This window comes from Ips typographus, linkage group LG9, assembly GCF_016097725.1.
Source record: "Ips typographus isolate SLU linkage group LG9, UJ_Ityp_2.0, whole genome shotgun sequence".
Taxonomy (NCBI): domain Eukaryota; kingdom Metazoa; phylum Arthropoda; class Insecta; order Coleoptera; family Curculionidae; genus Ips; species Ips typographus.
The window spans coordinates 9,037,255-9,065,038 of record NC_138430.1 but is presented as its reverse complement, the minus strand read 5'-3'; the positions used below and the strand labels follow the sequence as shown (position 1 = coordinate 9,065,038).

The window sequence follows — 27,784 nt, the reverse complement described above, 5'->3', positions numbered from 1 at the left end:
AACAAAAACCGAGATATGTATTGAATTTCAAAAAGTAGTAAAAAAAGGCCCATTTTTTAATGGCAATTTTCTCGGTTTTATTTGTACCATAAATTTTCGTTTTTGGTGGGAAAAAGGTGGTTTAAAAAAGCAGAAATTTCGTGCACTTCCTTACTATTTTGAAGAGTTTTGATGAATAAAGGCAATTACAAGGATAAATGAACGGTGGGACATTTCAAATTAGTTTTGCAAACGACGTAGTGCTTCGGCTAATTGAAAGAACTTTACAATATGTGCGCATATAGTACAATACTGAAACGTGATTTTAGTTACCAAGTTATTTCATTATAAACTGTGTTTTAAGGAAAATTGTTATTAAGATCCATTAATTACAACCACATTTAATACAATTTCCGGGATCTGGCAGCTTTAGTTATTTAAAAGCAAATAAATGCATTACTATTATCCGGTTTTTGGTGCTTTGAAATGTTGTAATAATGAATGAAATTGAAATGTTTAATATTGGTTTATAGTAATAGCGGAAATTAATATTAAATAATGAATAGAACAGAAAATTATTATTATTATTATTTGACAGTAATTTACGATAGTGTAACAAAGTCTGCAACATAATTTATCAAAGAAAAGACATTAAAGTGATCATGAATTTTTTCGCAAGTGCCGCCTTAATTTATGACATCTTAATGAACAAGAACATTGAGCGAGCCGTTAAAGTTGCTTTGCAGACCGCTTTATTTTTAAATTAACCTTATAAATCAGTTCCCATATAAGAAACAATATTTATGGCAAAGAACCTTTCAGCGTTTACCTTAATTTACTGCTAAATTACTGTTTTACACACCAAAAAATTGGTTAATAATCGTACAAATTTCTGGAATTTCCTAAATAAACTAGATCTGGGTGGGATGTTTGCAACATTTTAATGCAATCCTTTTAAGGTTTATAAAATTGTTACGAAGTGTGAATTTAAAATAAAGAGTCATTCAGTTTTCGCAGAATGATGCAAGATAAACAAAACCAGATTTACGCGAATATAGTAGGTTGTTGTTGGTACAAATTGCAATATGTATGCATGATGGGCTGTGTAGAAAATTTTTACAGTGGCAGAACCTGCAGATATGCAGATCCGTATTTAGATTAAATGGTTGTGTAGGAGGTTATTTTGCGCTTTCAATTTTAACTCTTAATTTCAAAGGAAAAAACCCTGATTTCACTATATTATTTTAATAACTAAAAATATCTGCTGGACCAGATTCAGCCCGGATGTTTCTTCAAAAAACGTTTTCCTTATTACTGAAATCGTTAACATGCAAAAGATCCTAGATTAAGTTGTTCCAGTTTATGGTGAATGCAAATTGAAATTTCAGACGATTAAGAGACTTTAAAATATTTACTTTAGTTGAAAAAGCAAAGCAAGAGCGACAAGCGAGATCGTTGGATTAGTCTTTCATACTTATTTTACATACTGGTTGGAAAAATGTACTTTACATACATTTATGTGAATATGTAATAACTTTGCCACCGAATTATAAATTGGAATGGCTATACTTCCCAAACAAAGCCCTAGAATGCTGTTTTTTATTAGTTTTGTGTAGGACAATAAAGCCAATAGTCACGGCGTTTCTGTTTTGTAACGGATATCCCAGTATCGTTTATATCGGGCTGATTTCTAACCCGATTAGACACTGTGAATTCTTCAGCTCTAACAGGCTTCGAACTAAACACAACCCGAATTTATTCTTCGGTTGATTGCTCGTCTTGCCCTACATATCATCGAAGAAAAAAAGCCCCGAATTATCCACCTAATTATCGACGGCATCCATGTTTAATCTCGTCTCGATCGGATCGAGCCGATTATCAGATGGTCATTAACATTTAATTTTGGATGAGCGCGGTTGGCGGGTGGTAATAAACAATAAACCTATTGAATATTAAAAAATATTCCGATATCATACTCGGTGGTTATGAAACTGATTCGGTTCGGTACAATCGCGTATTGTTAGAAGGATTTAAAAAAAATATTGATTATAATAAAAAAAAATGTTTGGTGCTTACGGTGACTGGGTAGATTTTAGTTGTTTGATTAATAAAATACTAGAAACCGCCACTTGTAGAGGCTTCTAGTTCTTGTTAAAAGGTTCTCAATAGCATTTAGAGGTCTTTGGTACCTTCAAAATGGTCTTGGAGGCATTTGGAAACTTAAAACATGCTTGAGACACTTTTCAGAAGGTTCTCAACATAGAAAACATGATCTCCATCTTAAATAGTAGGCCATGAAAACACAAATTTGACATTTGACCAAAAGTCCAGGGTTGCCAGAACAGTTTGAAGTGATGTCGCTATTACATGTTGTGAAAAGTCGCTACTTTGTCGCTACGTCAATTGTCAAATTGCTGCTGTCAAAAACAAATATTTTTTTCATAACCTGTTCATAATAGAAAATATTAGGTCTCCTACCTGCTTCACAAGTCTTCGATGTTGATGGCAAGAAATACTTTGAGATATCGCTCATCGCACAATTTTTTGATATCCAAATTCAAAAATGACCGAAGTTGAAGACAATCACAGAATCACGCCTGCGTATTTGCATTTACTTATTCTTATTTACATTTGGATTTAGTTGGGGGAACCCGGGGAACGCGGGAAAGTATGAAGCAATGAGGAAAAAGAACAAGTATCAGGAGGTAACAATAATACAAATTATAACCCGTTTGTGCATTAAGCGAGGGGGACGGAAGTTGATTGCGCATTCGCCTACTGCGCAGTTGAATTGACGCAAAGTCATTGTCAGTTTGGAGTTTCAAACCCGCAAAAATTTGTTGTTTGTATTTAGTGTTAATTTGTTTTGTTTGTTTGTGGTTCTTTAACAGTTGAGTTTTGCAAATTTAAATTAAGTTGTACAGTGGACAATAATAATAGTGTTTTATAGTGCCAACCGAAAGTTGACGGCCGCCATATTACTCCCCCTCTCCCCCTTGTTTCTGTCACCCCCTTTGTTTGCTATTGCTCCTTCCTGCTATATTTTTTTTATTCATTGGTATGAAGTATGGTTAAGTTCTTGTTAAAATATGTTGACGTTTAGCGGACAATTGACACTTGACAGAGACACAAGTCACCGTACGTCGTACGTGTACGTCAACGTCAGTTTGTTCATAATAGAAATGTAAGAAATGGGAGGAAGCATCACTGCTGCTCATATACGTTCGACCAACCTTTTATTATATTACGTTACGATGACATTTTATCAGCAATATTATTGATATTTTATGATTATTTTACTTAAATCAAAAAGTCGCTACATATCACCACTTTTTCGTAAATCGCCGCTACGATTTCAGACAATTAAAAAGTCGCTATTTTAGCGACAAGTCGCTACGAATGGCAACCCTGCAAAAGTCGATAGAATCCGCCGCCGGAGAGAACACTTTATTTTTTTCTTAAAATCACGTGACCGTATAATTACAAAATTATAGGCAGACCACGTGACCTTTGAATCATATAGCGGTTAGATCCGAAAAAAACGATTAATTTCCTAATTGTCATTGTTGTCACTATGACATCTATTTTGAATTTAAAATTTGAATATCCTTCACTAAAGTGCTAAAAAGTATTAAAAGTAAAGTTAAAGTGGCATATTTGTGTTGTTCGTGAGTTTTGTGAGTGATATGATGGTGTCAGATTATGAACCAAGAGCAGCCAGCAGGTTTAAGTTTGGAAATGACCTAGCTTTTCAACTGGTGTGTATTAATGACTAATGTATCACTTTTATGTTAATAAATCTTATTACCTACAGTATAAAATAGCATCACAAATAGCATGGAGTGGTCTTATCTATACTATTATTGTATTTGCGTTGGTAAAAGCAGGTTCACCATTATAGTCCGATTTAGTATAGTACACATTCTATTATTTAGGGCCTGTACTTTCACCTGGGAATAAATTTATTCTTAGGCTAATTTCTATAGAAATGACGGAATTAACCATATAGCAGCGTCTGATTTCAGGGTTTCCATAGATATTATCTTTAGGCATAGACGTTATTCTGAACTGAAAGTACTGGGCCTTAATGTGAAATAGTGAAAGCACAACAAATAGGTATATCAAAACATAACATATCTAGTGTGCTATGCAAAACGCCCTCTCGCGGAGAAATGATCGTAATAGCTACATCCAGCCTGTCAAAACATGACTTCAAACAGTTCCATTGACATGTAAGTCTAGATTTATAATGTTTTCTATGGTTCTCAATAGCATTTAGAGGTCTATGGAACTTTCAAAATAGTCCTGAAGGCCTTTAGCAATGTAAAGTGAGTCTGAAAAGGTTTAAGACACTTATAGAGGCTTCTGGCACTTTTTAGAAGGCTCTCAATAGCATTTAGAGATCTATGGAACTTTCGAAATAGTCCTAGAGGCCTCTGGCAATTTAAAACTCCTCTTAAGTCATTCATAGGATTAAATTTGCGTTGGCGCCCACTTTAAGTCTTCGTTGTGGCGCTTAAAACGTCGCCTTATATGAATGAACCAAGACAACCTGAAACTAAACCTCCGTATTAGTTTTAAATCTATTTTACGAATATTATAGATGTGCCCATTAGATAACGCACTGTATTGCTCAAAATGGGCGTACAGGTATTTCGAAATTTGATTGACAAGCGCAACGTTATGCAAATGCAGGAGTGCTGATTGATTTTTTTTTTGCTAGAAAACAGTGTGTCTTGAATTAATAATAATTGTGATTAATCGTACTTTTGGGGACGGAAATCTTCTAAGTTGTCCTAATAGATATTTATGATCCTACTAACATCCATCATAAGAAAATTTATTTTTTGCCCATCAGCATGCAAAAGCTGGCTTAAACAAAATAATTAACAAAGTGAATCTCCGTTTAATATCTAATCGGAAGAGTCGTAAACTGCACCGGACTCATGTTTACGTAAATCAACTCTTTTATACCATAATTATAAGGCATTTAAGTAGATGCACTTTTGATTTACGGGTGGTCGGTCGTTATCACATAAATGAAAATGGTTTCAGTGAACCAAATCGAGTTTTACACCGTGAAAATCTGACGGAAATATGCTATTAGTTTTAAGATGAATGTTAAAAACGTTGTTCCTGTTACGATTCTCCTTTGACAGTACAAATTATGCTTTTTCTAATAGGAATGTGTTACCAGTTACTGATACTAATTTATTACAGCTTGCAACTGCGATCCAAATGGCTCCAAATACTCTTCCTGCGATCCAACAACTGGAAATTGCATCTGTAAGACGCATTACGAAGGACGAACGTGTGATAGTTGTAAGGTAAAAATCATTGAACATTTTAGATTAATAAAAGAGACTGTAATAAACAAATTTTACTACTTACTTTAACAAAACAGCCTGGTTATTGGAAAACATTGAAGAAAGACTGCATAAAATGTCATTGCAATGAGTTTGGTGCCTTGGACAGTTTCTGTCATCAGGAAACTGGTCAGTGCAATTGTAAATCTGGAGTAACAGGCCAGAATTGCGACCAATGTCTTTCCAACTACTATGGAAATGTGGAGGCTGGATGTATCGGTAAGATAGAATTAAATATCTAAATAATTCAAATCTGTGCCAAAGTTTCGGTTAATGCAAACCACTCTAATTAGCATAACTATATAAATCCTTTTAACTGGAAACAACTAATTTTTAAGCAACTTTGACGCAACATTACCATAACGAGAGGTTTCATATATCTAATTCACTTAAATTGAACACGATCGACCGCTGTAAAAATCGTATAATTAATTGATAACCGGACAGATTAACATAAACCGTTTAGCCATTTCTGAAAATGTTGCACAATCCTTTTAGAGCGCCGACAGTCTGCGATCAATGACGAAAGATTTCAGATTGATTGTCGAAGATTTTTTACAGCAATCGGCGAACATTACTTTCTGCAACTGCGAAGATCTAATGACTTTGTTGACTTTCAGCCAACCATTATTTATGGACCGCAAAGATATAAATATCAGGATGAAGAGAGTTTGTTCGATTGGAGATGGAGTTATCAATTTACTAAACTCTACAGTTACGGGATTGTAATAGTTGATTAACTGTTTTGTTTTGGCTAAACAAAACTGCGTGTCTCTGTAGCTGTTATTAATAATTATCGCAAACGTTGATAGATGTTTTAGGTAATGCTAGCATTGAAGCTCGTTGGTAAATCCTAGGAGATTGATCCTCTTTTAAACCTCTGAAGTTACTTCCTTTAAATTAATGGATAGGGAGACGCGATTTAATTGGTCACAATACTGACACGGTGGTGGCCTCTTTCCTATTTGATATTTCCCAGACCACAAGCCAGTTTACACCTACTTTTGAACAAAATAATAGATATTTGTTTAATTAGAACGAACATAACTAATGCTGAATATGTAATCTTGTAGAATGTGAACCATGCACAAAAAAAGGTCACGTGTGCGGTAAAGGAGGAAAATGCGTGTGTCCCACGTTGACCATAGGCCGTGAATGTGATCGTTGCACCCTGAACTCTTGGGGCTACGAATTTGGTAAAGGATGCACGGTAACACACCTTTCCAACCATACTTAACATCCACTAAAACTTTTGGTGAATCCAGGCTTGTAACTGTTCACAAAGCGGATCAACCAGTCTGCAATGCGATCGAAACTCAGGAATTTGCTTGTGCAAGGTGGGCTACGAAGGCACCAGGTGTGAGCGGTGTTCTTTTGGGTATTTCGGCTACCCTAACTGTAAAAAATGCTTCTGCAATGCTGTTGGTACTCTAGAGACGGAATGCCATGATGGTGACTGTCAATGTAATGAGGATGGGAGTTGCAACTGTAAGGTTAGTAAACTATTCCGCTCTATGTGTGTTGATTACTAAGTTGTGGTCTTATTAGGAAAATGTTGCTGGTTCCAAGTGTAACAGATGTAAGGAAGGTACTTTTGGACTATCCAAGGAACACCCCAAAGGTTGTAAGGAATGTGTTTGTTTTGGAAGAAGCAGTCATTGTGTGGATACCAAATACAATTGGGACAAAATTCGTTTTGAAAAGGGAATTGAGAATAATGAACCAGTAAGAATGTTTTTTCACTCAAAGTCAAGTTATACCAAAACAATCATTTACAGATCAGTTCCGACACTATAAGCTTACCAGAACGATTCCTTGGAGACTTAACAGCCTCCTATGACGGTTACCTCAGTGTTAATGGAAGTGGAGGAAAATTCTTAGTTTTCCTAACAGGAAATGGAATTTCATTAAAATCAGACATAAGCTCAAACGAACTGCGTTTGAATGAAAAATCATGGAGAGTCACATCCGGGCCTATTTTATACGACTGCAGAACCACCTTAACCAGAAAATGTTTCCTAGTTGTACTGCAAAAGGTCACTTCCGTAGTAATTCAAGGACAGGATATGGAGTAAGTCAACTGTCATATACCAAAAACGAGTTAAAACAAACATGAATTGAACAGGATTGTAGAAGTCTTGCTGGATTCAGCAAAACCGTACATTCCCTACAACAGGACCAGTCATTCTATCGAAAAATGTGACTGTCCTCCTGAATATACAGGGTTGTCTTGTCAGGATCCTAGTCAAGGTTATTATAGATTCTATAAGTCTGAACAGGAGATATCAGAGAGTGATTGGATTGATAATATCATAGGAGTTGCTAAACGTTGTGACTGTAATGGTCAGTCATTTGAATGTGATCCAAATAATGGATATTGTGTGGTAAGTTTAGTATTCTGCAACTACTGTAAGTGGTTATGCCAGAATCTGGCAAAATAATAATTTACTTTAATCATAGAAGAACAAACAGTAAGTGGTTGTGTTACCGCATTTACAGCATTGTCTCAAAAACTATAATGATTAGAAATTTTTTACTTTTGCCCTTGTTCGTGTTGCATACCATAAAAAGCAGCACTAAACCTTGCACTTAAATTTTAGAACTGTGCAAACAATACTTCCGGCTTCCACTGTGAATCGTGCGCCAGCGGATATTACCAGGATTTCCTCGGTAACTGTCAAGCATGCTTATGCCCATCTGAATTGGACAATAACGCTGAAAGCTGTGTAGCGAAGAAACACGGCTTTGTATGTCACTGTAAAACAGGTAAGCCACACTTTAAAGCACCTAAAAACGGTTTTGCTATACCTAATCCACATTGCAGGATACACCGGCTCCAAATGCGAATATTGTAAAGACAGCTACTTTCGCGATATTAAAACCAATAAATGTGTCCCTTGCGACTGTAATCTTTACGGAAGTCGTTCGAGTATTTGCAACGAATATGGGTTTTGTGAATGTAAACACGGTTTTCATGGAGACAAGTGTAATCAGTGTAAAAACCCTAGGGAGTTTATAAAGGAAGGGGTTTGCACTCGTAAGTGAATATTCAATTACCCTGAACGACTGAGAAGTAATAACGAGCATTGCAGCATGTGACGAATGCAGCCAAATACTTTTCAAAGAAATTGACCTTCTTTACAACACACTAGACTCAGTGGCGGATCAATTCAAGGATGGCCTGAAACCTCCTTGGAAGGTTTTGCATTCTCTTCGATCAAGATATAAAACTTTGAGCAAGGAGTTTAATTACAAACGAAATAGAGCTAATGACATTTTAAGAGCTGGGAATATTGATAAACTGGATGAACGGACGCAAAGCTTGCAAGATCAATGTGATATTCTAGGTAGGCACTAAAGGGATTAACAAATTATATAAAAAATTCAAAAAGAATAGTAAAAAAATGTTTTTTGGCTTTACCCTGACTACATAGAGTTTCTTCTTTTTATTTAAAGGATCATTCAACATTCATCAGTTTTATAACAATATACAATTTTAGGAATAACCTCAAACGAAACCTTAAAACAAGCAGAAACAAATTACAAACAATCTTCTCACTTCCGTGACGAACTCAAAGCTATTAAAGACGATATTGAGAAACTAATCACCCAACTCAGAGACTTTGGCAAAAGCCACATTAACGCTGAAGAAGCCCTCAAACAAGCAGTTAGCATCTTAAAAACCATGCGACGCCACACCCAACAACAAATCAAAGAAGTGGAAGCTTTCAATCAACCTATTCTAGATTATTGCGATAAAGTTGCTGAAACGGTTCATAATCTGTATCGAGAGCCTGTAACCTTACCATGCGACGATTTAGCTCAGCTTAACGTAAAACTGGATGAGATCGAGTTTATGACTAAAGAATCTGAAGACACAGCGGCCATTGCAGCTGACCAGTTAGACCAGAATCGTATTGCAATGATGCGACTTAAAGAAGCTATAATGCGTTTCAATGACTTGAAACGAGTTATGGATAGGAATGTTCACTATGTTTCTGACGGAATTAAAGATACTAGAGAGAAAATCAATGAGTTGGAGCTCATGTTGGATGCTATGGAAAATTTTGATTTTAGTGAGTGGGACCGATTTGAAACTGGAATACTGGACCTTGAAGATAAACTGCCATCTTTGAATGATTTAGTACAAAGGGCATCAGAACATGCCAAAAAGTTGAAAAAAACCGTAGAAGATCGGGTCAGGTAAGATTTTTAGGTTAAATTCATCCACTTGGTAGTATAGTGTTAATTGATCTTCAGAATTCTGGACTTCAACAAGGGTGAAACAGCAAAAATCAATGGAAGCCAAGCCTACAGCAAAATCATTGACGGTGTAATGGAGGCTAGGAAAACTGCCAACAGAGCCCAAGAAATCTTGCAAAAAGCATTGAAAATCATAAATTCCAGTGATGGAGACAGTTTACGTGGCAGAGCATTCTCAGAGTTTGCAGAATCAGATCGACTTCGGCACAGAATCACCATAATGCGAGACATTACAAATGGTACTCAGTTTCTGTTACTAAAATTACATTTTTTGATGATTTGTGTTTGCAGAGCTCATGTCCAAACAGAAAGGTGTGGAGTCTTTTAAAGGCAAACTAATCGACTATACCAGAACTAACAACAACCTAGACAGACAAGTCCAGTCTACAGAAAACGATATAACATCAAAAGAACATCTAGTTAGTAGATTGCACAATGCTATTAAAAACAGTACTGACGTTATAGATAGTATGAGAAAGATTGAGAGGGATTTACCTAAACTGAACATTTCCGTTCAGTATGATTTGTTTAACCAGAAGAAACGATATGAAGCAACTAGAGATGAGGCGGAAAAAGCCATCGATAAGGCCAAAATTGATGTGGCTGAAGCAATTAATAAAGTCAATGAACTGATGAAGCGTAATGACAGCATCGGTGCGGATAAAGTTAAAAACAACCAATCAAGTTTAGATGTGGTCGCCTCGAAAATTGCTGAGTTACGGAAAAAAGTGCTGTATGCAAGACAAACTGCAGAAACTGTGAGTATTTTACTGTATTAAAGACCAATCAGTTTAAAAAGAAAATAAAAATTGCAGATCAATGTAGCTGTTGGTTTGTCAAATTGTTCAATGATCTACACATCCCCAATACCTCAAACTGCAGTGTTTAGGAACATGATAATTTCCTTCAAATGCGTCAATTGTCAATTAATCAAATGGAGGCGTCCTGGTTTAAATATTAAAATCGTAAACGGAAAAGCCAGTTTACTCTTAGACGATATGTTAATTAGCACTGGTAAAGCCAGCATGGATAAAGTGGAAAAAGTTTATTAGTTGAAAGGTAAAAGTATTCCTACTGTCTTCAGACCATAAAAATTGATATTGGAAGCCTTCTTATTGTCTTCGGATAGTCAAAATTGAAGTTGTAAGCTTGCTTACTGTCTTCACTGTGTCTTAGAAGCATTCTGAGTGCCTTAGAATTGTTCAGTGACGGTAAAAAGTCTTAGATTAGTCAAAATTTATGTTAGAAGCCTTCTTACTAGCTTCAGATAGCCAAAATTGAAGTTGTAAGCTTGTTTACTGTCTTCACAGTGTCTTAGAAGCATTCTGAGTGACTTGTCCAGCAATATTAAGAAGTCTTGTATTAGTCAAACTTGATGTTAGAAACCTTCAGACTGTCAGAAATTAATGTTTGAAGCCTGTTTACTACTATAAAACAGTCAAAGAGTGTTCTTTCTGTTTTAAAATTATCCTAAATGACGTTGTAAGCCTTTTCACTGCCTTCAGTTAGTGATTATTCACTGATTCACACTTTTTTGAGTAGTATTTTTACTTCAAGATTTTTTTAGGGTTGGTTCTTTGCTACGTATGAAATACGAGGATGGTAACAGGTGGGAGAGTGCCCAAATTGGAGACACAGCTTTAATTGTGGAACCCACAGATATATTTGAAGTTGGAGATGGAAATTCGGCTGATAACTTTACAAAAGTTAATAAAATATCCATTAACGATCATAATATTGGGATGTGGAAGTTTGCTGAAACCCATGGAGCCTGTAAAGGTCAACCAAGGTAGGTTTAAGTAGAATTATTTTCTTTTCGTAATCTATGAGTATATGATACACAGTTTGTCAAAAAAAAAGTGAATTCTACTGCTAAACTATTTTAAACTTTCAGAACTACTAAAGAACAGGACGGAGCCCGACCTTTCTACTCGGGGATTGGATATGCAAAATACGCTTCGTCGACGGCAATGCCTCAGGAATTTTATTTCACCTTCTCCCTATCCACATTCGATGAAAATAGTTTGGTATACTTGGCGCAGGAAAATGAGGTAACTTTTCCACTATTGCAACTTGTTGCTGTTTTTATAAACAATTTTTTAGCGTCCTACGGCGTTTATATCACTTACTTTGGAAGACGGTTATGCGAAGCTTGATGTGCGACATAACAGTGGCCAATCGGTGGAAATTAAGAACTTGGAGAAAATCAATGATGGTAGAAAACACTCGGTAGTTCTCGCCATGAAACATGACAGTTATGCGTTGAAACAGTACTACACTTTGGAGATTGATAATAATGTTCGGAACAACTCAGTTACTCATAATGTGTCACTTCCAAAACCACATGTCTTCAGGTAATTATCTGTAAAAAAATTGTAAAAAAAGTTAACAATAAAAATTCATAGGATAAAGAAGTCACTACACTATGTTGGGGGTATTCCACCAACACTGAAACTGGAAAACATTAACTTCAAACCAAGATCATTTTTGGGTTTTATTGATTATGAATCAAAGTTGACTGATAAGACCATTTCTTCAGGAGTGACGCAAAAAACTGGAGAGGTAACTTACCTACTTTCAAATCACAGAAAGTGTTACGTTCTACTTTTAGCTGCAATTGTACAATGCTTGGTTCAAAGGAAATGGAACTTTACACTTAACTTTCCCAGCAAAAAGGCTAGAGAGTGTTTACTTTGTTTTAAGACCTCTAATTGCCAACGCTGCAATACTTGATATTAAAAACCTTGGAACGGTAGTAACTTACTAAAAATAGTACTTTATGATTTACTTATTAGCATTCATTTAGGTGACCTTATCCAATAATTTACTACAAATCAACCTAGTTAATGGCGAACACTATTTGGTAAACGAAGACATGTCAGTCACTAATAATGATTATAACGTCATAAGAATCACTATCAACAAATCAAAGATTAAACTCTCCGTAAACGGAAAAAACCAAGAATTCACTAGAACCAAGACTGGAAGAGTGTTTAAAGGAAATCAGCTTGACGTTACTATAGGAAGTATGGATGGTTTCCACTCGTTTTATGGTGGAATCAGTGATATCACTGTAAACTCAGAGTAAGTGGTGATTATAACCAACTAGCAGCAAAAAATTGCTGTATTTACCATAATTTCAGACACATCCCCTTTAATTACACCACCGTACAAGGATTTTCCAATGTGGAAATTGGTAGAGAAGAACCACTGATCCATGCTAATAAACCAACCACAATCACTTTAAAAGGATTAAGCCCCTCAGTAATTAACTTTACCAATACGATGCAAAGCACTCAGGGTTGTGCCACCACTGCCAACTACGCCACTGATCCGACAGCTGTGAATTTCGGTGACCAACTGGATAGTTACATAAGGATTAAAACGAATGTCTGGAGAAAAGACTTTATGTTTGAGTTTGAGTTTAGGACTTTACACTCTAGTGGGATGCTGTTTATATCTGTTGTAAGTACCTTCTTAGAGCCATATCCCACATCTCACACACTTATTCAAGAGCTTAGACTATACATTCCTTTTACTTCCTAATCTTGCAGGGAAGCACATCACCACCTCAATACCACTTTCTCGAACTCAAAGATGGAATGATAGCCTTCCACGTCAAAGGAAAACGAAAGAAAATCCCCAAAAACTGGCCCATCACCTTCCAAAAGAAAGTAAACGACGGCGAGTGGCACAATCTGAAACTAATCAAGAAGAACGGTAAAAGGGTGCACATGTGGTTAGACGGTGAGGCCAAGAAACCATTACGAATACCCAGAACCAACGTTCAGGGTGAAATATTTTTCGGAAATGTTCCTAAAAACTATATTGTAAACAGAGAGCTGGTATGTGGTGTCCCATAAAACGTTGCATAGGATTTCAGTGATTTGGCTTTTGCAGAAAGATAAAATTCGACCGTTTAGAGGTTGCATTAATGAGCTGAAAATCAATGGAGAGTTGTGGTTGTTAGGCAAAAACACCAGTGATGTTCTCTACAATAATATCAGGCAATGTTTTCCTAAAATTGAGGAAGGAGCTTATTTTGGTGGTGACGCCTATGCGATTTACAGTAAATACAGCTGAAACCCTCTTAAACCAAACTAATGACTTTTTTCCAGAGGAAGGTTTCCGAATTAATAAAATTCTGGACATAAGCTTCCAATTCCGTACAGCTGAACAGAATGGAATTTTGATTACTGTTTCAAACGAAGCAAACTACCCAGCATTGTCCATAGAGCTGCAAAGTGGGGCTGTGGTAATGACAGTGGATTTAGGAAATGGCATGCAAACCAACGTCACTAACAATTTGGATTCAAACTATGCTTTGTGCAACAATATGTGGCACAACGTTACGGCTATGTATTCGAGCTCAGAATTGACCGTCAATGTAGATGGAATTAGAAAAATTTGGGTTCAGAACGATATTAATTCACTCATGGATGAAATTGATGCTCCACTGTATATTGGAGGATTACCAGGTAAACTCATCAGTGCAACTCTTGATATTTGAACGTACTAGCAAAAAGTTTTCTTCTAGATAATGCTGCAGTGGGTACTCTGAAAACTAGAGAAAACTTCAAAGGTTGTATCAAAAACTTGATGATAGAGAATGAACTAAAAGACTGGTCGCACATGGAAGAACTAAACAGTGTTCTAATTAATTCATGCCCTGTAGTGCCGCTTGCCAATAACAGTTGAGACTGACTTTACTGCCACTTTAAACCAAACTAAATAAAATATTTAAAACTGATTAAAATAGACTTTACAGTTTCTTGGTGCCATGTCAGAGGTGAAAGAATCTAAAACACGATTGTGTTCAATTACATACCTAATACTAATTTAACAAAGTTGAAGTATTATATTACCATAGTTCTATTTTTATTATAGTAAGTTTATGTAATTAGTCGCACATTGTCTTTATGTAAATAATTAATTTTTTTTGTACAAAGTCTTATTTATGTACTTACAGTCAAGTTAAATTATTCGAACAGTTTGATGTAGTAGCAATTGAAGTAATAAAAGATTATTAGAATAAAGTTACAGAATGTATGTATATAAATGTTTTGTAAATAAGTCGCATTATGTGGATGTCTTGCAGTTTTATAATTGTGTCAATATACATTTTTTTTGTAAGGATATATTGAGTATTTATTTCAATAATGCGGAGTTTTTTGTCCCACAGTCAAGCATTAACTGTATCCCTTCCAAATATCCTCTCCTAGAATTCATTAACCACGAAAACTGTTTCTATCTCTGTTGTTTCTCCTGTCGAGTGAATAAAGTGACATTGATAGATTCGATATATTGATTGACAGTCAAATGACAAATTAAGCGGTGTCCCTCCTGCTTAATTTAAAATTTGTTGTTAATATAAGTTAAATATTTCATTTTTACATTAGTTGAATACTTTATAATGCAGTAAATACAACACCCAACTAAATGGAGCATCTATTAAAAGGCAAATTTGGGTAAGTTGCACCAATCCGGGCTAAAAGGTTATGTCACCTTTGATATATAGGGTGATATCTCTCTAGTTTGTAAAATATTAAAAAAAAAATTATGATATAACACTGTTTTTAACAAACATTTCAGCCGGATTGTCATAAGTTCGTATTCACGTCATCCTTCCAAGTATGGCCCCCAAAGACGCTTCCAAAGAAATATATCTAGCCTTTGGGGTGGAAGAGCCCTGGACAGGTCAAGACATTCAGGCTATCAGCAGTACAAGTTTCAAAGACGTGAATATGGAATGCTTATTATCAGAGCCCTACGGGGTGTTTTGAAAATTAGGTATTTGCTTATTGGTGGGGCTGTGGCTGGAGGAGGTGCTTTAAATAAGGTGTGTGTTGAACTAATTTTATAAACTAAACACATTCCAATTTTTACATGTGATTTACAGAAATATAATGACTGGAAAGAGGGCATGCCAGACTTAAAGTGGCTTGATGAGGTTCTTCCTGATAATGAGAAGTTTAACCAGTGGAGAGGAAACCTGATTGAGTTTAAAGACAGTTTGAAAAACAACATTGAAATAGACCCTAGAATTAAAGCTCTATCAGAAGCTAAATATGCCCAGTTTAAAACCTGGTTTGATCAGAGGTTAGATGATGCTGTGGCAGCTGCAGAAAAAGTGGAGCAGCAAAGTAAACAAGAAAATCCTGTTAAAGGTGACACTTTATAGTAATAAAAGGAGTACATTCTGTCACTGAAATGTTCATTATTAAATATTAACAATGTTAATTCTTTATTTAGGTGCACCTGAAGGCCTAAGTGATTACATTGACCGAATGTACTCAGGTATGAAAATTGTCTCTCAAACATTATATTGATGTGTTAGTACTAAACTTGAATATGGTTTTCAGACCTAAAAAGTGACTTAAAGGATAGGAATGTGGTGTATGCCAGACCTTTTGCTAGACAGGATGGTGATGAGGATAAAATCAGAAAAGATGCCCAACAAAGACTAAATGACATCCAAGAAGAAATGATGCAAACCCAGATCAAATATCAGAAAGAACTGGAGAAGCTAGAGAAAGAAAACCGGGAATTAAGGAAACAAAACCTACTTCTAAAACAGGTTTTTTGTATTACTGCACCTAATCTTAAACTGTTCCAATACCATTCATTTTAGGGCAGGAAACCCAATTTAAAGAAAATCAAAAGGAGCCTGATAGATATGTACAGTGAAGTTTTGGATGAGTTGGCTGATTTTGACAGTGGTTACAATACACAAGATCAGCTGCCTAGAGTTGTGGTTGTGGGAGACCAAAGCAGTGGCAAAACATCAGTTTTAGAAATGATTGCCCAAGCAAGGATTTTTCCAAGAGGAGCAGGAGAAATGATGACTAGGTATTTATTTTTATTGAATTGAAATTGAAAAACTTTGCCAGATCTTCAATATTCTTTAAGCAACCAGTGGTGGAAATAATTTGGCTTCTCTAAGTAATCTCCTTCAAACAAGACTGCTTTGAATTTGTCTGATTGGGTAGAACATTCATGTCATCAAAAATTTATTCAGAATGCTTTTAAAGTAGCTAAAAACCTTTTGAAACTGCCCAGAAGCTTTTAAAACAGTTTAAAAGCTTCCAAATACTCTTCAACTACTCTAGATGCTCTCAAAAGATTTCAAAACAGTCTAAAAGTTTTCTTATGTTTCTAAGTGAGTTTAAAAGCTTCCAACAATTTTCTAGAACCGTTTAAGAGTTTCCAAATGCCTCTAAAGCAGTACAGAACCTTCAGCATGCTTTTGAAACTGTTCAAATGCTCCAGAAGCAGCATAGAAGCTTCCAATAGGTTTTGGAACAGTCTAAATGCTCTTCAACTGTCCTAGAAGTTCTCAAAAGATTTTAAAACCGTCTAAAAGCTTTCTTATGTTTCTAGAGTAGTTTAAAAAGTTCTAGAACCGTCTAAGAGCTACCAAATGCCTTTAAAGCAGTCCAAAACTTTTAATTTGCTGTTGAAACTTTCCAAATGCTCCTGAAGCAGCATAGAAGCGTCCAAAAGGTTTTGGAACAGTCTAAAAGCTTCCAAAGCTCTTCAACTAGTATAGTTCAGTAGTTTAAAACCTTGTAGAACTTTCCAAATGCCTCTAAAGCAGTCCAAAACTTTCAATTGGCCCTTGCAACCTTCCAAATTTTTCTGAAATAGTCTAAAAAGAATTCAAAACCCTATAGAAACTCAAAAAGCTTCTAAAAGAGTATCTAGAAGCTTCTAGTACAGTGTAAAATCTTCCAAATGCGCTTCAACTAGTCAAGAAGCTTTCAAAACAGTCTAAAAACATTCATATGATTCTAGAGCAGTTTAAAAACTTACACTGTACTATACAAATTCCAAAATGCTTCTATGGCAGTTGAATATTTTGCAAAACAGTCTAGAAGCCTTCCATAAGCTTCCTTGTAAAAAAATCTGTTCTGTACTTTCAGTTAGATCTTTAAAACCATGTTCATCCGTCATTATAATTATAATTATTACTTTTGTTATGTTGTATATGTTGTATTATTACAACAGGCTCGATTTTTTTAAAGAAAACTAAAATCCTGTCGTATAACCATCAACAGACTCATATTATTGTCTGATGATCTGTTGTAGGGCTCCTGTTAAAGTTACGCTATCTGAAGGGCCCTACCATGTCGCCCAATTCCGTGACTCTTCGAGAGAGTTTGATCTTACGAAAGAAAGCGATTTGGCTGATTTACGCAAAGAAGTAGAGCTCCGAATGAGAAACAGTGTAAAAGGAGGAAAAACTGTGTCAAGTGAAGTAATTTCTATGACTGTCAAAGGTAATTGCAGAAAATTACAGTGTTGGCAACAAAATTGTTCAATATATTTTGCAAAATTATGATTTTCAGGGCCTGGTTTGCAAAGAATGGTTCTGGTAGATTTGCCAGGTATTATATCAGTAAGTTCACTTAAGGAGTGTTTCCTAGAACCCTAAAAAATGCCTTATTTTAGACTCAAACCACTGACATGGCTTCAGATACTAGAGAAAGTATCAGACAAATGACCCAAGCTTACATGAATAATCCTAATGCTATAATATTATGTATTCAGGTGAGTTTAGCTGTATTTTTTCCGTGCAGGAAAGGTGTGAAAATTTGGGTGAAATTTAGGATGGATCAGTGGATGCTGAGCGTAGTAATGTAACCGATTTAGTGGCCAGTTGTGATCCAAGCGGCAAAAGAACTATTTTTGTTTTAACCAAAGTGGATATGGCTGAAGAAAATTTAGCGGATCCTACTAGGGTATTATTAACCTCACATATGTCAAACATTTTACGTTAAAATCCGTTTTTTATCAATTACTTCTTAGATAAGAAAGATTTTGTCAGGAAAGTTATTCCCAATGAAAGCGCTCGGTTATTTTGCTGTAGTGACTGGCAGAGGTAGAAAAGACGACTCAATTCAAACAATCAAAGACTATGAAGAAAATTTCTTTAGAAACTCGAAACTTTTGAAGTAAGTTTTGCTGATAGTTTAAAAACACCCAAAAGAAAACGCTTTTTTCGGTTCAGGGATAGTCAAATTAGATCAACGCAAGTAACTACAAGAAATTTGAGTTTGGCCGTTGCTGACTGTTTCTGGAAAATGGTGAAAGAGACAGTGGAACAGCAAGCGGATGTTTTTAAAGCACGAAGATTTAATTTAGAAACGGAATGGAAAAACAACTTTCCCAGGTTTGTATTTTGTTGGAAGTTGATCTTAACCAAACTTAAAAATGATTGTAGAATTCGCGAACAAGACAGAGACGAATTGTTTGAAAGAGCTAGAAGCGAAATTCTAGATGAAGTGGTCAACTTATCGCAAGTTAGTCCACGGGAGTGGGAAGAGCGATTATTGTTAAACATTTGGGAGAAAGTGTCTGGGAATGTCTTTGAAAATATTTATATTCCCGCCGCACAAACCGGTTCTTCAGGTAGTGGCATTTTACAGGCAGAAATAAAATTATGTTTAATTAAATTAGCGTAGGGTCCACTAATTTTAGTACACCCAGTGTATTAAAGCTACGAGTGTGAAAATTTTATTGTAGAAACATTTAACACCTCTGTCGACATCAAACTGCGTCAATGGGCTGAATCCACGCTTCCATCACAATCCGTAGAATGCGGATGGGAAAGTTTAAAATCGGAATTTCAAAGATTCATGCAAAAGGCATCTACAGCGCCTGATCACGACGATATATTCGATGAGTTGAAAAAAGCTGTGGTTAATGAAGCTATGAAGCGTCACAAGTGGGAGGACAAAGTATGCCAACCAAATAAAACATTACAAAATAAGTTATAACATGACGTTGCAAACAGGCCTCCGACATGCTTAGAGTGATCCAACTGAACACTCTTGAGGACCGTACTATAGCGGATAAACGGGACTGGGACCAGGCTGTCAAGTTTCTGGAAGCTAGCGTGAAAGAGAAACTGAAAGAGAGCGAAAAACATTTGCGAGAACTACTAGGGCCTTCAACTAAAGAGAGATGGTTGTATTGGAGATATCAAAGTGAAACTGAACTAAAACGAAATCAAGTTAAAAACGAGTTGGATCGGATTTTGCATTCAAATGAAGTAACGTTCACTGAGTGTACTTAAAAATAGTCTAAATATTGAGGAAACCATATTTTAGAAACATCCTCCTGCATTGTCTTACGACGAATTGACGACAATAAGAAACAACCTTCAAAGAAGCAACATAGAAGTAGACAATGAGTTTGTTAGAGAGGTCTGGGATGCAGTGTATAGGAGATACTTTTTGAATAAGGCCTTAGGAAGGTATTTAGTTGTTCTTGCAACTGTTTAGCCGTTATTTTTAAGTATTCGTTTCAGAGCGTATGATTGTCGGAAAGCCTTTTATTTATACCATCAACAGATGGACGTTGACTGTGCCGACGTTGTTTTATTCCATAGGATTCAGCAAATGATGAAAGTTACATCAAATGCTCTTAGGCAACAAATTACGAACAGAGAAGGTAAAGTTTTTGTGTTAAACTTTATTCCATTTTTATAATTTACACACTTTTAGCAAGAAGATTAGACAAAGAAATTAAAGAAGTTTTGGACGACTATGGCCAAGACCAAGAACAGAAAGTCCATTTGTTGACTGGCAGAAGAGTCACCTTAGCTGAGGAACTAAGTAAGTGTTGACAATTGCTATTAACTTTAATTTAAAACTAAATCATTTAGAACGGGTACGACAAATTCAAGAGAAACTGGAGGAGTTCATTCAGGCCCTCAACAAAGAAAAATAAGTCTGTCTAGTCCAATTTAATTGTAACACTTAAGTTATTTTATGTTGTAAGTTCCAACATCGTTGAATTTGTATGTAATTGAATCAAATCGGAATGGTGCGTTTCCTTTCATTAGAGGCAAATTGTTTTTCTTTTATTTTTATTACGTATATTTTGCTATGCTTCCTAATAATGCGGAAGGCGTGATTTTAATTGTTATCACTTATACTACATGCCTTTTTTTTGAAAATTGTTGATTTGTACAGTTATAAGAAAATACATAAACATGTTTAATGTGTTGAAGTTTTTCTTATCCTAACAAGTTGAAAACGTTTATTCAGGAACTTTAATGTCCCTAACAAAATGAAAGGAAGATATCAGACCAGTTAGCTGAATATTCTCATTAGCTCCTTGAGAAAGTCGGTATTCAATATCCGCCATTTTATCCAACAGTCTGATGGAAACTTCAAAAGGAAACTCAACTGCAAATTTAACCACAAATAAAATAAATACTTAAAACTGAAAAGCACTTACTTCTCTGCACTAGTTTATGAACTTCAGTCAAAATATCACTTAAAGCAAGCCCTTTCAAAGTCTTTAATTCTTGAATATCTAAAATCAAAATTAATAAAGCAAAATCCAATCCACACCAAAATAACTTACTTTTGTATGTGGTTTTGATGTCTTCATTTAGAAGCCATTTAACTATGTTTTCAATGTCACTCTTCAAAGGGTGGCCCACGCAAGTGTAAACAGTATCTTCAGTTACATTTTTATAGGCCAACCAGGTGCTTTGTAGCACATTTAACACTTTTCTCATGTCACCATTTGCTAGAGTTAATAAAGCGTTTTTACCATCTTCTGTGATTTGAACTCTAAAATTTTTACCTTAACCCATATAGCAGCAAATTTGACTTTACACACTTACCTTTCTTCATCAACCACATAATTTAATCTGGGTAAAATTTGTTCAGGTGCTAAAGGCCCAAACCGAAATCTAGTACATCTGGATTGTAGAGCTGGTATAATTTTGCTCAAATAATTGCAGATAATACAAAAACGAACGTTTTCCGTATATTTTTCAATAACTAAAAATATTTACAGTTTTATTTATTGTATATCTTCAAATAATGTGATATGATGGGGTGTGATATAACTGAATAAAATAAAAATTAAAGTGAAGTTCAGATTATTTTTTTAAAATTTCTATCAGTAGTGTTTAGCTTCACTTACTTCTTCTCAGAGCATTTTGAGCATCCATAGTCATAGCATCAGCTTCATCTAGTATGATCAACTTAAAACCACTTTTGAAAATTGTTCTTGTACTGGCAAAAGTTAGAATTTGACCTCTTACAATACCTATACCTCTGTCATCAGAAGCATTCAATTCCAACACCTACAAAACCATGCAGGAACATCAAAAATCATCTTAAACTGAATTAAATATTTGCCATTGATGAGAACTGAGCTGGTGTGTAAAGCTGTCTAGCACATGCCAAAATAGTGGTGGTTTTCCCTGTGCCAGGAGGCCCATAAAACAACAGATGGGGTACTTGGTCTTCTCTGATAAATTTACTAACTACAATTCAGTTTACTTATAGGATTACTGTGACTTTTATTATGAAACAAACTACCAGTTTTGATAATGTCCTCATGAGACACCAGATCTTCCAAAGTACTGGGACGGTATTTCTCAACCCTTAAATTAAGTTACATAAGTTAAAAAGAACCAAATAGGGAAAGGTAGTAGAGTGTAAAGTATGTCCTTACCAAGGAAGATTGATTTTTGTTTCGGTTTGTACCATCATTGCAACCGATGTATTTACTACCGTAGAAACTATGAACTAGATACTACTTTTAAATAAAATACAATTAAAATACTTATTTAAAACCATAAAAAAATCACAAAATTTCAAAAGGCGGGAAAAAATAAAATAACAACCACCCATTTAAGGTTATGTTCAAATTGCTTGTTCACGTCAAAAAGACGTTAGTTACAAAAATTTTACACTCAAGTTCAGTGGTTGACTTTTGTATATTTTATCATTTTTACGGTGGGTTCATCTACTTCTAAATTAACAAAACACTTGCACCTCATCAATGCAGATCTAGATATAGAAATTTCAAATTATAAATTGAGGTTCAATGAAAGAGAAGAATTAGGTTAGGTTAGAACTGTCATTCAGTATCAGTAGGTTAGTTTTTTTTGTTATATACAAAAAATAGCTAAAACCGCCTAAAAGTTAAATAGTAAAAACATTAAGAACCAGTCAAGAGGTAGTACAGCCCTAAACAACATTTAAAATGGTAATTATACCTTTCAGTATATTATATTACATTTCTATAAAATTGTACTTTCAGCTGCCCCTTTCCTTGCTCAGAACAGCCCAAAATCATCCCATGGTAAGTAAATTACAATCATCAAGTGTGCAACACCTAAAGAAATATATATAAACTTAACTACACAGTTGGTGGAATTAAAAAATGGCGAAACCTACAATGGGCACTTGGTGAGTTGCGACAACTGGATGAACATCAACTTGCGCGAAGTAATTTGCACGTCCAGGGACGGTGATAAGTTCTGGAGAATGCCCGAATGCTACATTCGGGGTAGCACCATCAAATACTTGAGAATCCCTGATGAAGTCATTGACATGGTGAAGGAAGAAACTTTGGTTAAGAACAAACAGGCTAGAGAACAAAAGGGTGGTAGAGGTATGCAGAACCAAAGAAATCGGCCGGCTGCTCGTGGTAAGTGTTTGTGTTGAATTGTTGATGGATTTTACCAAATATTTTCCAGGCAACTTTGCTGGTGGCAGGCCCAACAAACCCCCAGGACAAACAAAACTGTTTCAGAAAAATAAAGCTCCAAAACCTTCATAAGTCTGTTGGTGCTTTTGGTTATAACTCTTAAGTTAGTTTAAGACTATGATTCTAAAGTGTTTAATTTTAATTTTCTTAAGTATTCTGTTAAATTGTTGACTTAAAATAGCAATAAATAATACAGAAACACTAACTTTTTTAATGATCTTACCCCATGAATTGTCCCTGGTAACACTATTTCCTGTAAAACAGAACCATACTTATCTAGTCTGAGTGATTAAAAGTCCAAATCTAATAACACCTTCATTCTTTATTTGATCTAAATTACACTCCAGCCACTAACTTGAATTGGGGCTGTTTCAAAACGATATGGACTTTGATAAAAACGTAGTCAACAAACAATCACAAATCAATAATGTACAATATAAATAACAGGAGTATATGAAGAAAAACCGTTAGTTACTATTGGTTTAATAATTATTATTATGAAAAGCTTAAACTATGGCTATTTAATTTGTATCAGTCTCTAGGTAAAATATACATGGTACAAAGTTACAGGATTCAACAAGGAAATCAACGTAATAAAGTACATTAATTTGAAAACATTCGAAAATCTCGGTAAACAATATGTGGTTACAAATACTATTACAGTTAAAGTATATAAAATGAGTTTTTATTAAAAAATGTGGTTTTTTGATTATTTTGCAATATCTCTACATCAAGTTCCTCACAGAGTAGATAATTTATTTACTTCTTCTGTTTACAGAGTAATACCTTAACCTTTTCATAATTTGTAAGCTATACACACTTGTAAATATTGTTTATTTATTATTTATAGTTTTGTTGCGGGTATTCAGGGTGTCCTAAATTAGTTTTACATGTATGGAGGTTTTAATTAAAATAGTATTTTACTATTATTTTATGAAAATTGTAAGCTAATATAAAATATATACAGAAGATCGTAGTTGCGAATAAGGTGCTGCTAAGGCATTTCTTTTTGGCAAATCAGTTGGGGAAAGTTACTTTTAATTTATGGGGTTGATTAGGTAAATTCTCAGAAATATTCCATTTAGATCTGATTTTTATCTTTGAAACCTGTCTCCTAAACAAATTATTCTATGAACTTTATGAAAAAATGCGTTAGCAGCTTGTGATTATTTTTTAAGCCCAACTAACGAAAATTGTATTCACTCCATTTCAACAATTGATGGATTATAAAATTCATATCAATCAGTAAAAAGAGTTACATTAATATTTTAGTGGACTAGAATGTTCTATTACTGTCTAATAAGTAGACGTTACGCTTATTTGGTTACTAAATTGCTAAAAATATTTAGTAAAAACTGTACAGTAAAGTAGCCAAATATTACTTAGTGAAATTACTTACACAATTTTGGCAGTTTGGCAGGCAAACTTTGATGAAAACAACTAGAAAAACACTTAATTAACCTATATGGAGTAGAAAGAATCATGAACAAAATCCATTCACACTAGACAAACGATTCAAACGCCATTTTTACGGAAATTCACTCAAAAGAAAAAGCGTAAAATTGCCTTATTTCACCTTAGCCCGGATTGACGATTAGCTGGGGCTTTCGGCCATGTCGTGATCGCTCCCTTTTCCTACCATCATGGGTTCTCCTTGGCTACCACCCTGCAACGTGGGCGATGGACTGTCAACGCCCCGGAAGGCAAAACCCGAACCAGGCGAATCGGCGCTAGACAAACTTTCTGGAGTGCCCACCGAACTCAGGGAACCTAAAAATAAAACCTGCTGAAAGGGTTGACAGAAAAGCAAGAGAAATAATTTCAATATCAATTAAGTGACACTCTGTACTAGTACCAAAATGACGAAATTATAATAACTACACTATATTCATTTTTAATAGGTGTACACAAGTAAAAAATATTTCTTATGTAGTTAGACATTCAAAAGGGGTGTAATTTGGAGTATTTAGAGTGACAGAAAAATTACTGGGAAAAAAACAAAATGAAGATGACAAACTTCACTCTTTTCTCCAGCTTGTTCTATAACTGTCTAAACACAAACTAGCATTGTATCAAACCAGGCAGTTGAATTAAAGCAATCATAAAATTAAATACAAAACATATGCTGCAATAAGTGATGTGTTGCTATAATTCTGGAATTCTGTGATGACAAAGCTGTTAACAATCTCTTGTAAAACCAGATTGACTGGAATAGGCCTGAAAAATTCTTGAAGCAGTCTGAAAAAGGCAAAGAGAGAACTTTTATGTTTACCTGAAAATGAAAATGAGGAACTAATTCATTTCTATTCATTAATTATTTTCATGACAAATAAAGTAAACATAAAAACTAAATTGAAACTGGCGCAAAATGATGAACACTAACCTGGCAATGAATTTGTTGTAGTAGTCAACAGGCCTCTACTATCACTAGCTGAGTAACTATAAACACGTTTTGGTCGTGGACTGTACGTGAAATCAACGTCCCGGTCGTCCAATTTCCTTTTAGCGCCACCCAAAGGACTGGGTCGCAAGACCGGGCTTTCGCTTCTTCTTACATACACTTTCCTAGTGGGACTTTGAAATCCATAGCATCTAGAAAAACTACCACTAATTCTAATGTGACAAAAGCAGTTCTCTAAACAGTTCAATGTGTAATACCTGGTAGGTGATGGAGAATTGCACATAACACTACAAGATGGTAAATTGACGTGTATCGGACCCATTCGGCTGCTTTTTGAGTCGCCGGGAGATTCGTTCATCAAAGATAGGTCTTCCCATGATTGCGATATTTGCATTGCACTGTGAATTTCCCGTTCGTGCGCCAGTTCTCGCGAATTTGACGTTACTTCATGTTCTTCTTGTCTCAGTTGATGAATTCGGCGTAAACCTGACACCTAAACAAGCAGTCAATATTAATTGCAACCTTCTAATAGGTTACTTACAGGAGAGCCAGGAACTTGACTAAAACTGGCGCTGTGTCGACGATTTCTGGTTGGATTTGCAGACCCAAATATATTTGCAAATGAAGTTGGATTACTGGAAGTAATGAACAAAATGTTAACTCTAATCATCAGGTTAAAAATGTCCAAACACCTGTAGATATGTGTGTGTTGAATTTAAGGTCATTTTAGTAAAACTTTTGTGCCATTTTCAATGTTACAACTTTGTGTACAGCAATGCAAAGTTCCTCAACACTTTTTTGGTAAAAATTATTCCTGGTTTTTCTTCTTGTAACACTATTACCAGCTTGATAAGTACAGTTTCAACTTTCAATAAACAAAATATTTTCAATAAAGAATATTTTATTTATAATATCAGATTGCCAATGTTCTTTCATAAAAACAATTGAATCAACAAGTCTTAAAGATATGTGGTAATACAAAACATCTGAAACATAGCAAGTCAAAGCCAGATATATTTTGCATACTCCAACTTTTTAATCAAATGTTACTTCATTATTATGTAAGAGACACATAATTATTGCTTTTTAGTAAATAATGCCCATCTAGAGTAGAAGTAACTAATAGAACTTTATACAAATGATCTTAGATTAATGAAGTATGTTTATAGCATGGTTACTTAATCTATAAAAATGTGTGAATCATAAAAAAATAAACTCAAAAAAAGTAGATATTTTAAAGGTTATAGGTATATAAATATGTAGAGAGATTACTTTTTTGTAGTATGCAAGTCATATAAAATGAAATAGACAAACTTACTTTTAGATTTTTCAAGATTTGGTTGCTTAGGGTCTTCTTATCAAAAGCATGAATTCAAACAGTGTTCAATTGTAATTTATCACAAAAAGCAGTAACATATAATGACATCAAAAAATATTACTATTACACAAAGTTACAGCTTAAGAAACTTAGTTAAAAACTAATGTTAAAATTGGAATAATAAGAAATATGCAATTATTATACCTATACCTCTTATGCAAAGACTTTAAAGAAACATTGATCAAAACTCACCTGGGAGTAGAACTACTAGAATTTCCTGCGGTCATTGTAGAATTAGAACCTTCATTAATCATTGGAGCACTAGAACACCGTTTCAAAGGGCCTGGAGCATTCCCTGGGGCCCCATCAACATCCATTGCGGAATTGGACGACGACATCAGGATGTCTTCTTCTATACAGCATTTGATACGATTTTAATGCCGTATTCCGTCTTGATGGCTGTGGTTTGCTTTCGTAAAAAAAAAAACACGAAAGTGGAAAGCTGTTGAGAAAACAATGATACGGGACGGAATAATGAAAATTTCGCCTGCAAACAGAGAAAATCTTTTTAATCAAAGAGCGGTCTTTAGCTTTTTTGAGCCACCGACACCGAACTGTCAACTGACACCCTTAACTGACAGTTGACATTATTGACATTCAAAGTGATTTTCGCTGTGTTGTCATTTCTTGTGAGTCAATGAACTCACGTTACGTACTCTTGGATAGAGAACATAAGCAGGACACTGTGCTTGATTTCATACAAGGATACCTGATAAGAAAAGATAAATTTAAAAATCATATTAATCTAAAATTAATTAATAATCAGCCACGTAAAGTGAGTGTTTTAAACGAAGGTATGAATCAGTAAATTCACAATTAAGTGTCTAGAATTCCCAACGTATTAAGAATTTCTGAGAATTTCTTCTGAGACAA

General features: G+C 35.0%; 5 protein-coding genes across 9 annotated transcripts in view; 3 read left to right on the top strand and 2 right to left on the bottom strand.

Moving 5' to 3' along the window:
- Window positions 1-14,744, top strand: part of wb (wing blister) — a 104,370-nt gene extending 89,626 nt beyond the window's left edge. Inside the window, 25 exon segments of the mRNA XM_081986234.1 lie at window positions 5,200-5,306; window positions 5,384-5,564; window positions 6,419-6,555; window positions 6,611-6,838; window positions 6,894-7,070; window positions 7,124-7,416; window positions 7,471-7,729; window positions 7,946-8,111; window positions 8,170-8,382; window positions 8,438-8,692; window positions 8,846-9,548; window positions 9,606-9,847; window positions 9,900-10,366; window positions 10,424-10,667; window positions 11,166-11,397; window positions 11,503-11,659; window positions 11,712-11,962; window positions 12,014-12,170; window positions 12,220-12,360; window positions 12,415-12,692; window positions 12,752-13,073; window positions 13,163-13,453; window positions 13,509-13,677; window positions 13,727-14,086; window positions 14,146-14,744. Coding sequence (XP_081842360.1) covers window positions 5,200-5,306; window positions 5,384-5,564; window positions 6,419-6,555; window positions 6,611-6,838; window positions 6,894-7,070; window positions 7,124-7,416; window positions 7,471-7,729; window positions 7,946-8,111; window positions 8,170-8,382; window positions 8,438-8,692; window positions 8,846-9,548; window positions 9,606-9,847; window positions 9,900-10,366; window positions 10,424-10,667; window positions 11,166-11,397; window positions 11,503-11,659; window positions 11,712-11,962; window positions 12,014-12,170; window positions 12,220-12,360; window positions 12,415-12,692; window positions 12,752-13,073; window positions 13,163-13,453; window positions 13,509-13,677; window positions 13,727-14,086; window positions 14,146-14,306 — 6,191 coding nt within the window. The 3' untranslated portion in view covers window positions 14,307-14,744.
- Window positions 14,745-14,913: 169 nt separating this feature from the next.
- Opa1 (Opa1 mitochondrial dynamin like GTPase) lies at window positions 14,914-20,619 on the top strand. 2 transcript variants are annotated; one of them, XM_081986208.1, is made up of 19 exons: window positions 14,914-15,076; window positions 15,201-15,447; window positions 15,508-15,775; window positions 15,861-15,905; window positions 15,971-16,185; window positions 16,240-16,457; window positions 17,697-17,887; window positions 17,957-18,006; window positions 18,060-18,158; window positions 18,218-18,349; window positions 18,417-18,562; window positions 18,619-18,780; window positions 18,832-19,019; window positions 19,134-19,348; window positions 19,405-19,662; window positions 19,721-19,866; window positions 19,921-20,063; window positions 20,117-20,227; window positions 20,278-20,619. In XM_081986208.1, the coding sequence occupies exons 1-19, from the start codon at window positions 15,048-15,050 to the stop codon at window positions 20,340-20,342; spliced, it is 2,928 nt and encodes a 975-aa protein (XP_081842334.1). In that variant the 5' UTR covers window positions 14,914-15,047; the 3' UTR covers window positions 20,343-20,619. The 2 variants fall into 2 exon arrangements, with proteins under 2 accessions (XP_081842334.1, XP_081842335.1); XM_081986209.1 differs by lacking the exon at window positions 15,861-15,905.
- On the bottom strand, window positions 20,588-22,297 carry RfC3 (replication factor C subunit RfC3). Of its 2 annotated transcripts, XM_081986221.1 has the most exons (8): window positions 22,092-22,297; window positions 21,956-22,020; window positions 21,773-21,900; window positions 21,555-21,717; window positions 21,250-21,409; window positions 20,985-21,196; window positions 20,856-20,933; window positions 20,588-20,803 (listed from the first exon to the last, which is right to left on the bottom strand). In XM_081986221.1, the coding sequence occupies exons 1-8, from the start codon at window positions 22,127-22,129 to the stop codon at window positions 20,655-20,657; spliced, it is 993 nt and encodes a 330-aa protein (XP_081842347.1). In that variant the 5' UTR covers window positions 22,130-22,297; the 3' UTR covers window positions 20,588-20,654. The 2 variants fall into 2 exon arrangements, with proteins under 2 accessions (XP_081842347.1, XP_081842346.1); XM_081986220.1 differs by having other exon boundaries at window positions 20,856-21,196.
- A 192-nt stretch (window positions 22,298-22,489) lies between these two features.
- LOC145733419 (U6 snRNA-associated Sm-like protein LSm4) lies at window positions 22,490-23,337 on the top strand. The gene is made up of 4 exons (XM_081986232.1): window positions 22,490-22,628; window positions 22,683-22,724; window positions 22,790-23,072; window positions 23,122-23,337. The coding sequence occupies exons 1-4, from the start codon at window positions 22,626-22,628 to the stop codon at window positions 23,202-23,204; spliced, it is 411 nt and encodes a 136-aa protein (XP_081842358.1). The 5' UTR covers window positions 22,490-22,625; the 3' UTR covers window positions 23,205-23,337.
- A 97-nt stretch (window positions 23,338-23,434) lies between these two features.
- LOC145733414 (P2R1A-PPP2R2A-interacting phosphatase regulator 1) lies at window positions 23,435-27,489 on the bottom strand. Of its 3 annotated transcripts, none has more exons than XM_081986224.1 (5): window positions 27,104-27,489; window positions 26,075-26,168; window positions 25,791-26,026; window positions 25,516-25,733; window positions 23,435-24,902 (listed from the first exon to the last, which is right to left on the bottom strand). In XM_081986224.1, exons 1-5 carry the CDS (start codon window positions 27,247-27,249, stop codon window positions 24,727-24,729), a joined length of 870 nt encoding a protein of 289 aa, XP_081842350.1. In that variant the 5' UTR covers window positions 27,250-27,489; the 3' UTR covers window positions 23,435-24,726. The 3 variants fall into 3 exon arrangements, with proteins under 3 accessions (XP_081842350.1, XP_081842349.1, XP_081842352.1); XM_081986223.1 differs by having other exon boundaries at window positions 25,516-25,739; window positions 27,104-27,487; XM_081986226.1 differs by lacking the exon at window positions 23,435-24,902 and adding an exon at window positions 25,001-25,370 and having other exon boundaries at window positions 25,516-25,739.
- Window positions 27,490-27,784: the final 295 nt, after the last annotated feature.

Excerpts from the sequence above, each read along its gene's own strand:
- RfC3 (XM_081986220.1), bottom strand. The coding sequence starts at position 22,129 with ATGATGGTACAAACCGAAACAAAAATCAATCTTCCTTG. Across the intron at positions 21,901-21,955 it reads TGAGGACATTATCAAAACTG|TTAGTAAATTTATCAGAGAA; the intron begins GTAGTTTGTTTC and ends ACTGAATTGTAG. Across the intron at positions 20,804-20,855 it reads TCATAAACTAGTGCAGAGAA|TTGAGTTTCCTTTTGAAGTT; the intron begins GTAAGTGCTTTT and ends TTAAATTTGCAG.
- Opa1 (XM_081986208.1), top strand. The coding sequence starts at position 15,048 with ATGGAGCATCTATTAAAAGGCAAATTTGG. Across the intron at positions 18,007-18,059 it reads ATTTGCCAGGTATTATATCA|ACTCAAACCACTGACATGGC; the intron begins GTAAGTTCACTT and ends GCCTTATTTTAG. Across the intron at positions 19,020-19,133 it reads CGCACAAACCGGTTCTTCAG|AAACATTTAACACCTCTGTC; the intron begins GTAGTGGCATTT and ends ATTTTATTGTAG.
- LOC145733419 (XM_081986232.1), top strand. Across the intron at positions 22,725-22,789 it reads CAGCCCAAAATCATCCCATG|TTGGTGGAATTAAAAAATGG; the intron begins GTAAGTAAATTA and ends TTAACTACACAG. Across the intron at positions 23,073-23,121 it reads AAATCGGCCGGCTGCTCGTG|GCAACTTTGCTGGTGGCAGG; the intron begins GTAAGTGTTTGT and ends AATATTTTCCAG.
- LOC145733414 (XM_081986223.1), bottom strand. The coding sequence starts at position 27,249 with ATGTCGTCGTCCAATTCCGCAATGGATGTTGATGGGGCCCCAGGGAAT. Across the intron at positions 25,740-25,790 it reads AATTCTCCATCACCTACCAG|TGGTAGTTTTTCTAGATGCT; the intron begins GTATTACACATT and ends CATTAGAATTAG. Across the intron at positions 24,903-25,515 it reads TACAACAAATTCATTGCCAG|GTTCCCTGAGTTCGGTGGGC; the intron begins GTTAGTGTTCAT and ends TTTTATTTTTAG.